The 12,371-nt window shown below is 34.4% G+C and overlaps 1 protein-coding gene across 1 annotated transcript; it reads left to right on the top strand.

Annotated features, from left to right (window-relative positions):
* The first annotated feature begins 2,337 nt into the window (after positions 1 to 2,337).
* On the top strand, positions 2,338 to 11,777 carry LOC112502762. The gene is made up of 11 exons (XM_025106767.1): positions 2,338 to 2,579; positions 3,179 to 3,222; positions 5,740 to 5,820; positions 5,956 to 6,063; positions 7,106 to 7,197; positions 7,274 to 7,348; positions 7,425 to 7,494; positions 8,663 to 8,764; positions 9,131 to 9,239; positions 10,340 to 10,402; positions 11,366 to 11,777. Exons 1-11 carry the CDS (start codon positions 2,372 to 2,374, stop codon positions 11,458 to 11,460), a joined length of 1,047 nt encoding a protein of 348 aa, XP_024962535.1. The 5' UTR covers positions 2,338 to 2,371; the 3' UTR covers positions 11,461 to 11,777.
* The last annotated feature ends 594 nt before the right edge of the window (positions 11,778 to 12,371 follow it).

Here is a 12,371-nt window from a genome sequence, read left to right as displayed (position 1 = left end):
AATTTTACAACTCGATTAGACATCGGGTTGCTTCGAGTTAGGTTATTTCGCGTTGGGTTGAGTTGATCGGGTTAATCGGGTTTTTGAGCACCCCTATTAATGTTGCAGTACTGGTACAAAAACTTCAAAATCTACATTAAAGCTTAAATTAGTACTAATTTATGATGAAACTCTATTAAATCATTACAAATTATATAAAAGATAGATATACTAAAATATATACTCAAAAGATGAAATTGGATAAATAAAGTAAAAGCAAAAAATAAATAAATAGTGTAACAGAGTTAATAAATGAACACATATCACTTATTATATTGCATAAATACATGACTAATATACTTTAGTTTAAAAAAAAACTATCTTCATATTTGGAAGGCTACCTTGCAGATCGGTATTGGATGAGATGAGAATAAACCTTCATTCTGCACTTTGTCCATGATGTGAACTGTCGATACAAACGGTGGATCACGCTTTAGTAAATTGTCGATCAGGAAGTCGTAAAATGTGACAAAAAGTTTCCAAGCGGTGGAACACATATGCAGGTGAGATTTCAAATGTAAGAGACCTGTTAAACAAAGAGGAGCATACGGGTGAAAATTTTGAGCGGTCACGCCTGTGGACAACAGTAATGTGGTCAGTTTTATATCTGATTTGGTCCATTGAAATAATCTAGTTTTCAAGAAGGACAAAAGAAAGTTGTCGAATACGTTGTTTAAATTCCAATTGAGAAGTTTCAAATGGATTGCTAGAAGGGTCCAGAGTAAGTTAGATTGGGTTTCATGGTTTTCTTCTCCAAATGCTTGGCCACACTAAAGCTGCGCCTTTTGTGCTCGCAAGGTTTAAGTGCGTTTGAAGGTTCTATGCAGTAGGTTCCTTTCTCTGTTTTTGGTTGTAAAGGGGAGGGCTTAAAGGTTTCTTTGTATGCTATAAGTGATTTTTGCGGGTTTACACCTTGCAAATTCTGCATTTTGTATCCGTTGGTTTTTTGTTCTTGTAGCTTGTATTGGTGGTTTAATGGTAATAGCTTTGGTTAGTTGCTTTAAAAAAAATAGAGAGAATTGTTTTGTAAATACTAGAAGAGGAATCATGCAATGCAGCGAGATACATCTTTATTTTAATGTTTCGTTTTATTTTTTTGTCTCTGTTGATATAGTACGATTTATGTGGTTTTCATAAAGATAACGTTTTTACTTTTGAATAAAAATATACTTGAATATATCATAAAAAATTGAAAAAAATATATCAATATTAATATCAAATTAACTATTTAAAAGCTCTCTTTTTTTGTACAATTTCTTTAATTCAAATTTTTATTAAAATTTAACTTAAGTTTAATAGAAAGTAATTTATTTTTGGCTTAACAATATAATTTATATAAAGATAGTGATTATGTTAGTATTCAATGATTATCCTAATTATAGTTTAAATTTTTTATATCTATACTATATTAGAGAGCATTTGACAAGTAAATTGTGCGTAAGTACAACTTATTAAAGCTTTTGTTTGAATTTGTATAACTAACTGCAGATAAATATAATCAAATAGAGGATACACATCTTATTTTAAAATATAAAAAATTTGAAACATAATTAGAATAATTATTTATTATTTTTATAAAAAATTATATTCTTAGACCAAATATAAATAAACTTAAATTAAATTATAATAAAAAATTAAATTAAAAAATTACACAAAAAATGAGAAATTTTAAGTAGTTAATTTGATACCAATATCGATATATTTTTGTCAAATTTTTATGATATTTTCAAATTTATATTTTATTCAAAAATAAAACATTATCTTTTTTTTTTCAAAATCACATCAGACTACATTATAACATCGACTGAGATAAAAAAATAAAACAAAATATTAAAATCAAAATGTATCTCGATGCATTGTGCGAGTACCATTCTAGTTTAAAATAAGATGTTTATTTTGTATTTGATTATGTTTATCTCTAGTTATTATATGAATTGAAAATGAAGCTTTAATAAGTTATACTTACATACAATTTATTTGTAATCTTAAAATTTAAGTAATATGTATTAGTAAACAGTACTTCATGTATAAAAAATTATTTTTAAAAGTTTTTGTCAAAAACTTTATAATATAATGTAGATAAAAAACCAGGTATATAATTTACTCTTATTTTTCGACAAAAATAGAAATATGTTGGACTAAAATTTTGTCAAATGCAAAAACGAATTTCGTTTACTTTATAGACTTGATGACAACTGTCGCCACTTTTGACTAAAATTCATTAAAATTGGTGGGTTTATCCAAAAAGCGAAAATATAAAAATAAAGACACGTACTACCGACTATCGAGATACCTAGACCGTAGAGCAAGAGGTGTTGCAGTTGCAGTGGCAATGGCAATGGCAATGGCGATGAAGCTACGTTTCCTCCCCAGCTATGAGCATCGTTTTATGAGTACACCACCACCATCATCAAAACCATGGTGTTTTTCTCCGACGAAGTTAATGATCAAAATCAAAAGTCAAACTCAGAGCTTACAATTCAAAGCTTCATCCAAGAAAAACCGACGTCCGGAGAACGTCGATGGAGAGTTCTTCGTTGGTTTGTAGTTTCATTCTATCTCCTAAACAAAAAGCTACAATTGTGTTTGATGTTATTAAATCCAGTGATCGGGAACTACAAGAACTATATGGCGTTTCGTTGGAATTAATACCAAACCTAATTTTAGTTATTCCTAGAAGATTTAACGTAGCTATCAAAATTTCTAAAAAGGTTCAAAATAGATATCGGATTGGAATCGGAAAATATCCGTTTGACATTCAAAATCTAAGTGCAGATTAGCTATTTGTCTCTACTTGAGTGACTTCTTTTATGGCGGTGTTCATAGATAATGGAACACGATAGATCAACACAGTTCAATTAAGGCATGTAACCCTTAATAAATGCCAGATTAGAACAATTCTTTGAATACGAATGGTAATGAAACTACCCCAATCTTGGAGTGTTTATCTTCATAAACTGCATTTATTGAATTGAATTTATCCAATCATCGATTAGTATTTTTTTTATTTATGACCAAAAACTAACATGAACAATAATTTGGAACAGAACAATACTATCTTTTCTACTTTGATGTTATAGGCATTAGTTAAGATGTTAACAAGAAAGATTACTGGTTTGATACCTTTTTCAATTTGCAGATCATACATGCATTGATTGTGATACCTGTCGATGGATGGCCCCGGTAATTACTTCCACTTCATTTTTAAATAACCTTTGTGATTTATTACAACTATTCCTGTATAACATTTAGTTGTGATTGATATTTTTGCCAAACCATTAATCTAATAGATTTGTTAATGCTTATGCTTTCAAAGTTATGAGGAAGATCTTAAGAGCTCATTAATGACAAACTTCATGTCCCTGTGTTCAAATGCCACTTATGTATTGGAAGTGGTCTTATGTGTACCTAACCCGGATCAGTACTGAAGTATAGTTGTTCTAATGCAGTTCCAAAAATATTTGCAGAACTGATTTTTTGGTCCTCATTTTCATCATCATTTTTTGGTATACTGATATATAATCATCACAAGCAATTAATTCCTATCAACCTAAGTTCAAAATTGCTCTTGCTATTTCAGCGAATTAAATTCTAAGATGTGGCTGATATGAATGTAGCGTAGGAAAACTTGATAGACTTTGTGATGAGATCAGGATGATGAATATTGTGACTCATTCAAGGTTTTAAACCTACAAATCAATCAGGTTTGTCCTTTCTTGTAGTGTTATTCTAGTTCTATGCTTGGGCTTCATTGTAGTAGGGCCTAGCCACCTAGGTAGCGTTGAGAGACAATTATCATACACTTTTTTTTTGAAGTATATAATATTTATATACGGCAAATGCAACAAATAAACTCACACACCCTCCTCACCTATGGTGAGGTTTGAACCCTTGACCTCCTAGAAGGCCAAGGGCTACGATACCGCTAGGCCAAAGGCCCTTTGGTCAATTATCATACACTTACCATGAAGTGAGAATCCTTAATTGTCTATAGGTACTTCCATGACAATAAATGATCATATGTGTCAAGGTATTCTTCATTGAAGGAGATACAGGTGACTGCTACATTGTTAATTTGCTGGAACTTCAGATAAAAACACCATTGCTCGGTTCGGGAACGTAACTTCTTTAAAATGCTAAAACATCACAGACTCCCTTATTTTCAACTTATATTTCGGGAAATATGTCTGTCATCCATACACCCATCTTTTACCACTCCTCCACACTATGATAACGGACCATCATGTACCATAGTTGGTCACTGTTATACCGTTTGGTTTTATCGTTGTTTCGATCTTAAGTGACTTTTCCCAATATGAGTGTGTTTTGTGGGTTTGTTACCAATTGTTGCAAAGGGTACAAGATCCTTTCATTACGCACGGTTCCGTGAAGGCTGCATTTTGCAAATGACTTTGTTTGGAGAACGGGGAATTTTTAAGCTACCTGATTCAAATTTGGAATCATACAGTGGTAATCTATCTGGATTTAAACTTTGAAGTATGAAGGTGGTAAAGAAATGGGTGCTTCACTCTCTGCTTCAAGCATGGTAAGCAGGGGTGAGATACAGTCAGGTTGTTGTGTTGAAGAAGAGGTTGTATACAAATGGCATGGTTGATATGTTGAAGGAGATGATGCAAAATCCCAAATGAAAGTCCCGAAGACTTGCTTAAAAGGATGGGATTGATTTTTCAAATCAAAAGAAAATGGTAGGTCTAGGATCTCTTGATGGCAAGAAAGGTATTTTACAAGCTTTTAGCAGTCATCAAAGAGTTATCAGTTCTGATCAGGAGTATTTTCTAACCCAAAAATGGTTGGTGTCTCATGTCTGCACTTGTTGTGAGCTTGTATATTTGTAAGTCAAATAAGCTTGGAGGTAGATTTATCACACTGGTGAAGTCACAAAAAAAAACTTGGATTAAAAAGAAACTGTTAAGAATGTCTAAAATGTGGGAGTGAATTCTTTTTTCCAATGCAATTAAATATCAACCCCGTGTAAGTCCACCCACATTGGATTTGTATTCTTATGTGGTTCTTATTATGAGATATACCTCCTTAATAGAAGCACTGGATGAAGTTTGGACAAAGGAACTAGCCATGAGGACAGTAGTTTGACTGAAACTTTCATCATCTGACCTCCCAATTCTATTTTCATGTTGGTTACGTTTTCAACTAAGAGATTCTGGTGCCAAATAAGGTTGATTGTTATAAACAACTTCATAAGGAGACTTTATTCCATAATTGGTTCCTTGTCTATTTTCTAAGTTTGCATGGCTGCCTTAATAATTTAACATCCTGGCCACATGAAAGTGGTATAGGTTCTTCATGTCACCTAAGTTCAAGATTGGGTATGATTACATAATGTTCGTAGTAGCTATTTGATTCATTCCTTCCCAGGAGAAAAGAACAAGGTTTAAAGTTTCATTTTCGTAGAAGTAAATTTTTTCTTCCATATCTTTCAACCAACTTTGATGAGAAGAAATATATCTAAAGTAATAATTTGGATTTAGAAAAAGTGTGACGTCAAGCAAGATCATGTTCAGAGCTAGAAGCTTAAAAATTCAACGAAGCTACATTACTTGTGGCTAGCTTTTTCGTGTTAGGGTTGTATATATTGTTTTTCTGCATTTTTTAATGTTTAAAATAGTGGAAGATGATGGTGAACAGTTGATGATATTGATGATTACTGATTTGAAATTTCAGGAAGTTTTCACTCGTGTTGATGGCATGTCTGTTGTTTCAAAGCAGCCAAGTTGTCAAGATGAACACCTTAAGGCTCTTCAGGTATTGTCATATAACAGTTTCCAAGTGACATATTGAGATGAACTTTTGCTATACACTTTTTCTGGAGTTAGGTAAGGAAGGAAGGATGTGTTGACTACATGATTCTAGAAATATTCTTTTCTATTCTGTTTGCAGGCTTTACTTTCATGTCCAACGAGCTCAATTCATACGGAGAAACCTGCTCACAATATTTTAGAAGTTCAAAAAACATTTCCGATACCCATTGATGTGGAGAGAATTCCGGTAATTCATTCAACCTATCACTGCTCATCAACAGTTCTGTTGAATTGCACCACCATTTCTTGGATATAACAACCTTCACATTTTGTTTTATAGTTGGTTGAAAAGCTACTTGCTTGGTATATAAAGTCAATGGATGATTAAAAAAATTAAACATCTACATAAAAAAGTGATGTCATTCTAACAGTTTCTACTACCATGAAACCAACTGTTGGCTATAAAATTATTGAAATATTAGAAGTCTGTTTCACTATTGGGAATGCATGATAAACAAACCAAACAAACCCAACATATCCCACTCGAAGGTAGGGCCAGGGTTTGGAATGCATGATGTGTACATTTAATGAACTATTAGCAAAAAAAATGCATGCTGTAACTTTGCATCCTCTATGATATGCTTGCAGTGTGTCTAGATGAATCGTAAGGATGATAAAATGAAAAGTCATCTAGTCTATGGGAACATGATTACACCTCTAATCGAACATGAGGGTGCCCAAAATTACCATACATAAAGCTTCCTCGGTACTATACAAGGCTCTTCCATACGAACACCAGTCTGTTGTCTGCTGAAGCTTTGAAACAATATATACAGTTTTCAGTTGGCAATGTCACATGTCTCACCATTCCAGTGTAGTAGTAGAACCTACATACGATCTGAAATACCTTTGTTGTTGACTCTTATATGCATTTCCATGCTTTAGCATCAGTTGAATATGATGCTCAATGGCAGATGAGGCATACCAGAAAAGTTACTCTTTCTATGTGGTGGAATCAACTTTTCTTGCCATATTAGCGTTCATGATTCTTTTGCTTACGACATAAATATCTCATAGCTTAAGCATGAAAGCCTTTCTATCTGATGATTTCTGTAAGTATTGTCATTACTGTAAGTGAATCTTATGCCGAATAAAATGGGTATCAAGAATATATGCTTCTGTAGTTGGCCTTAATTTTTTTGTTCCTATGATATGATGTTGGTATCCTTGACCATTTATGTATTTGTTTGTGCTGTTAATGCTCACTTCCAATAAATGCGTATTTCTAGGGGGTGTATCATTGTGGTTATCACTCAGAGAAATCATATGGAGCAGCATCCTATTTGATTGTTCATCCTGAAGGGAACATTCTTATTGACAGGTCTTTTAACCATTCAAGCTTTTATAAATAAGGAATCTGAATTTCAAAGCAATTGGTTTATCATAGTATTTTGCAGTCCTAGGTACACAGAAAGGCTGGCTTGCAACATCGAGAATATGGGTGGAGCTCGATACATGTTTCTCACACACAGGTATGATAATGTGGTTTGAGCACTGTTTTGACTCCTGGGGTATTATGAGCGACTATTGACATCTCTTTTGAATTAGGGATGATGTTGCAGATCACCAAAAGTGGTCAGAGCGGTTAAGTTGTGAAAGAATTCTTCACTCCACTGAAGTATGATGCCTTTGCTATTTCATATCTGTCTTTGCTTTCATGACATACTTCTAACTTCTATGAATTGCATATATGATCGTGGATGCCAATTGTACCTTTTCCTGTACCTCTCCTTGAAGTTTACATTCATATTTTTGTGTGTTTAGTGGACTGAATGATAAGAGTTCTCGAGTCAAGACCAGTATAATATAAACATATACATATTTCTCTGATATAGTAGACATGGTGCTGATTTGACATAATCTAACACTCTTTCTCTGAGCAATTGGTAGAGAAGAATCATCAGTAAGGGTGTCAAAATTCTTACCTTTGCAATGTGAGGTAAGTAGCTCCAGATCTTGTGATTTTGTTTTTGGAAAGAGGATGGTACCTTTGGCGACAATGATTCTTACAAAGATCTTGTGATTGATAGTTCGTGTGTTGCACATTGTCTTGTAATTAATCAACAGTCTTCCTTTTTGAAGTATAGACGATGGGAATACAAGAATCAACTGTGCTTATACCCTCCACAATATGACATGGCTTTGGGTAAAAACAGACACATTTGAGTGAGGATTGTAGAATGTTGATCCATCACAATGTTCCTCATTGGTTTTGAAATGATGCAGTTGACTACTAGTCCCATAAATCAATCATAAGCCATCTAACTGTTTTAAAATGAGTTCTTTAATCAGTCGTAAGCTATCTAGTAATTTAAAATGGAACACCTTAAAGTGTCTTTTTTAAGTACATAATATTTATATATGGCAAATACTCACTCCTCACCTTTGGTAAGGTTTGAACCCTTCACCTCCTCGGAGGCTGGGATCTACCGGTAACCCAGGTACCGCTAGGTCAATGACCCCTTGGTAAGTGTCCTTTTCTTTACCACCATCCTTTTCCATGTTCTCTGTAAGATTTACTGTGGCATGGTCACATTTATGTTTCCATCTTGGCCTTAATCAAACATGGTGCTCGAACATACTATTGTAACTTTGCTGGGTCACAAATAGGGTTGTCTATGATATGGTTCTACCGTCTTGGAAGTGTTATTTTCTGCTGGTTTTGCTTCTCTTGAGTCGATCTTTCATTTTATGCTCAAATCTAGTTGGGTAGAGAAGTGTTGATGTGTTTCATCTCGTCAATTGATTAGTAGATTTATAATATTCATACAATTCTTTATCGTCAGGTAGAAGCTTCGACCAACAATGTAGAGACAAAGCTGAACGGATGTGGACCATGGAGTCTTAATGATGATATTCAGATTATACATACCCCAGGCCACACAGAAGTGCGTAGATAAGTTAACTTATTTCATTTTTTACCATACAAGTATCATGGATACATTCTTGATTAGGTAATTCATGGGTGATGCATATGACCATTCTCTATATCCTGGCTCGAAGTTGTTTCGGGTTCCTTTTATTCTGTCATCCAAAGTTTTCTACGAATAGAGTGAAATTTAGGGGAAAAGAATTTTAAACAACCAAATTCTAATTTGCTGATGCCTGATATGGAGAATGATTTTGCCTTTGATAGATAATTTCTAAAAGTAATGGTCCTGAGATAAGTTATATGTTTTCTGCACAATGTTGCAATAATAGGCTTGTCTTCATAAACAATTGATGTTCTATTTTCGTTGTTGATGGAATGGCAGGGGTCGGTCTGCTTGCTTTACAAGCCCTTAAAAGTGCTTTTCACGGGAGATCATCTGGCAATTGGGGAATCTGGGCTGGACATTTTTGTGCAGTACAATTTTTGTTCAGGTATAGTCAAGTTTTAATATTAAGAGTGCCATATCGGCTAGACTTGGACCATTTCTCCCCAATATGTTTGGAACAACCTGTCTCTCTTCAAGGGCTCTTTTGGAGCGTACTATATTGGGGTTACATATATTTTCACATGGTATCAGAGTCAAGGTATACCACTATAGGAATTCAACAGTCGTCACTATGGGGTAAAGTTGATGTGTCTTACCCCCTTGGGACAATCTGTGCCCGTCTAGCCTTTGTCTGAGGGGGAGTGTTAGAGTTCCACGTCGGTTGGACTTGGACCATTTCTCCTCGATACATGTTGTAATCTTCTGTCTCTCCTTAAGGGTTCTTTTGAAGAGTAATCTGATAGAGTTCCACATTTTCTCACATGGTATTAGAGCCAACGTCTACCACCATAGGGACTCGACTATGGGGCAGTATGGACTCATCTATCCCACATCAGCTATACTTGGACCATCTTTCCTCTATGTATATTGGAACCTCTGGTCTCTCCTTAAAGGCTCTTTTGGAGAATAATCTAGTGGGGTTCCACATATATCCTCGCTTTCAAAACGACAAAAAAGTGCTTCAGTTTTGGTTTCTTGAATGTTTCCATATACTCTCTACATCATCCCAATGCTAGCTTCATTTTCTCTAAAATTTTGCTCTTAATGCTTCAACTCGTTGAGGTCATGTGTGGTGGAGATAGAAAGGGTAGCTACAACCACCACGATTACTAAAAGAGAGCTAGGAAAAGGAAATAAAAGAGGGAAGGCAACTGAAACACACAATTAATATTGAAGATATGATTTTTTCAGGCATTAACATTTTGAACTTCTAGACAAACGACGTGGAATAATATTGGGTTTCACCATGTAAAAAGCTATTCGGTTTAGTAATACACTTGTATCAGTACAATAACCAAAATTTACGATGATGTAAATGGCAGTTTCAGTTTTATTGCAACTTGAATGTGGTTACTCTCCTGGAGGTATCAGGGAACGACTAGAATAGAAGATAGATAGTTACATCTTGCAAGTGGTTTTATGACCACTGATCATGTGATAAATTCCTTTTGTTTTTTAATCCAATGTGTTTTGTCCAATTTGCAGTGTCTCAACAGTTGGATAGTGTCGCTATGTTGCTTGAGCTGGAGTTCGAGTGGATGATACCAGGTAGGTGTATTTTTTGTTTTTATATAGCAATTGATAATACTCATTTTAAAGAAAAAGAAAAGCAAAGTATATTTGGTTATCTTTTATGAGACATACGGCCAGGGCTCAACAAACCAAACTAGCCTAGTATATCACACTCGAAGGGGGAGGGGGGGTTTGGCGGGTCGGATGTATACAAACTCGACCTCTACTACAAAAGAGTAGAGTAATTGTTTTCATGAAAACCCCTAACTTTCGAAAAAGCATGTGAGAAAAAGAAAATTGAACCGAGAGTTTCACATACCCGTTCACCAAAGGCTTGGTTTAATCATACAGTTGTGCATCTTTTCATGGGAATGAAATAATCCCAGTATATCTCTACTCGAAAGTAGGGTCTGTTTCATGGGAATGAAACAATCCCAGTATATCTCTACTCGAAAGTAGGGTCTGGAAAGGGTGTGATGTATGCAGATATGACCTCCTCTACCTTAATGGGTAGTTGGGCTATATATATATATATATATATATACTTGAGATCATGTGAGACCAGACTGTTTTCGTGAGACCCGTGAAACCACCTTTTTACACTTGAAACTTCACAGTAAAATGCTGTGAAGGTGACTTTTTTTAACCTTCAAAGTGTTTTTGCTGTGAAGGTGACTTTTTTAACCTTCAAAGTGTTTTTGCTGTGAAGTTTTAAGTGTAAAAATGTGGTCTCACGGGTCTCACAAAAACAGACTGGTCTCACGTGAACCCAACTATATATATATATATATATGTATATATATATATGTATATATATATATATGTATATATATATATATGTATATATATATATATAGTTTTGGGGTATGAGAAAGGGGAACATAAGCTGAAGTGAAAATTTGATGACAGTTTTAACTTGTAAAAGAACAGAATATAAACTAATTCCATAGTTTAAAGGGAGAAAACTGATGGGGTTGGGTTAATACATGTTATTGGCAGGCCATGGAAGGAAAGCTGTATACAAGGATGTTGAAGAGAAGAACTCCAGCATAAAAGCTTTCTTGGCTGCTAAGCAGCATACTGGTTATTTCTAGTGTCTTCAAGAGATCAAGGAGGCCATGGGATGAAATAATTATATTCCCTTTGATATAATAATAAACCATACAAAACATATTCGGTAACTCCCACTCGAAAGTAAGATTTGAAAGAAGATATACGCAGAAATTTCCTTGATATTGATATGGTAAGTAAAAGGATTTTAAAGTCTAAGGGGTTGTTTACCGAACGCGTTCTAGATTAGAGTTTACAGGCGGGAGTCACAACCCTTCTTATTTTATCAGGTAACATTCTCAGCTATCAAAATAGATATTGGTAAACATCAAGCCCTTATAGGGTAAGAGTCATTTCCCTCATTTACCGAGTGAGATTCACTGTCCTTGCTATGCTTCTTACCGTGTAAGATCATCCCACGGTAAGGTGAGTAATCTCTTACCTGGTATGTGTTTATGTTTGAATAAGTAATGTATGAATCATGAGATAATTCACACATATATGCACGTAAGCTTACCATAAACAACCAAAAGACCTTTTGGCCTAGCAGTATCGTAGTCTTTGCCCTCTTAGGGGTTCAAACCTCACCAAAGATGAGGATGATGTGTGAGTTTGTTTATTGCATTTGTCGTATATGAATATTATATACTTAAAAAAAACATACCATAAACAGATTCCTATGTTTTGACTTCTGATTCACATAAGACATTGTGTTCGTGATGTAGAAAATGAAGTAAGAACACTTGCAATGATTATACACGCTAAAAAGAGTCATTGGAGTGGATCCATTTTTTTCTATTTTTCTGGTGGGTGTCTGAAATTACGAAATTCATTTAAGCATACATGATTATTGCTCGAATAGATAACATGAGAAGCTTGAAAATGTTGATTCCATGAAATTTGTTTATTTTAACTGAAATAAATGACGACAAGTTGAAGAAATATTTGAAGTCCA

The sequence above is a fragment of the Cynara cardunculus genome, unplaced genomic scaffold (genome assembly GCF_001531365.2).
Source record: "Cynara cardunculus var. scolymus isolate 2C unplaced genomic scaffold, CcrdV1 Un_Scaffold_1888, whole genome shotgun sequence".
Taxonomy (NCBI): Eukaryota; Viridiplantae; Streptophyta; class Magnoliopsida; order Asterales; family Asteraceae; genus Cynara; species Cynara cardunculus.
This window is presented reverse-complemented; position numbering and strand designations above follow the sequence as displayed.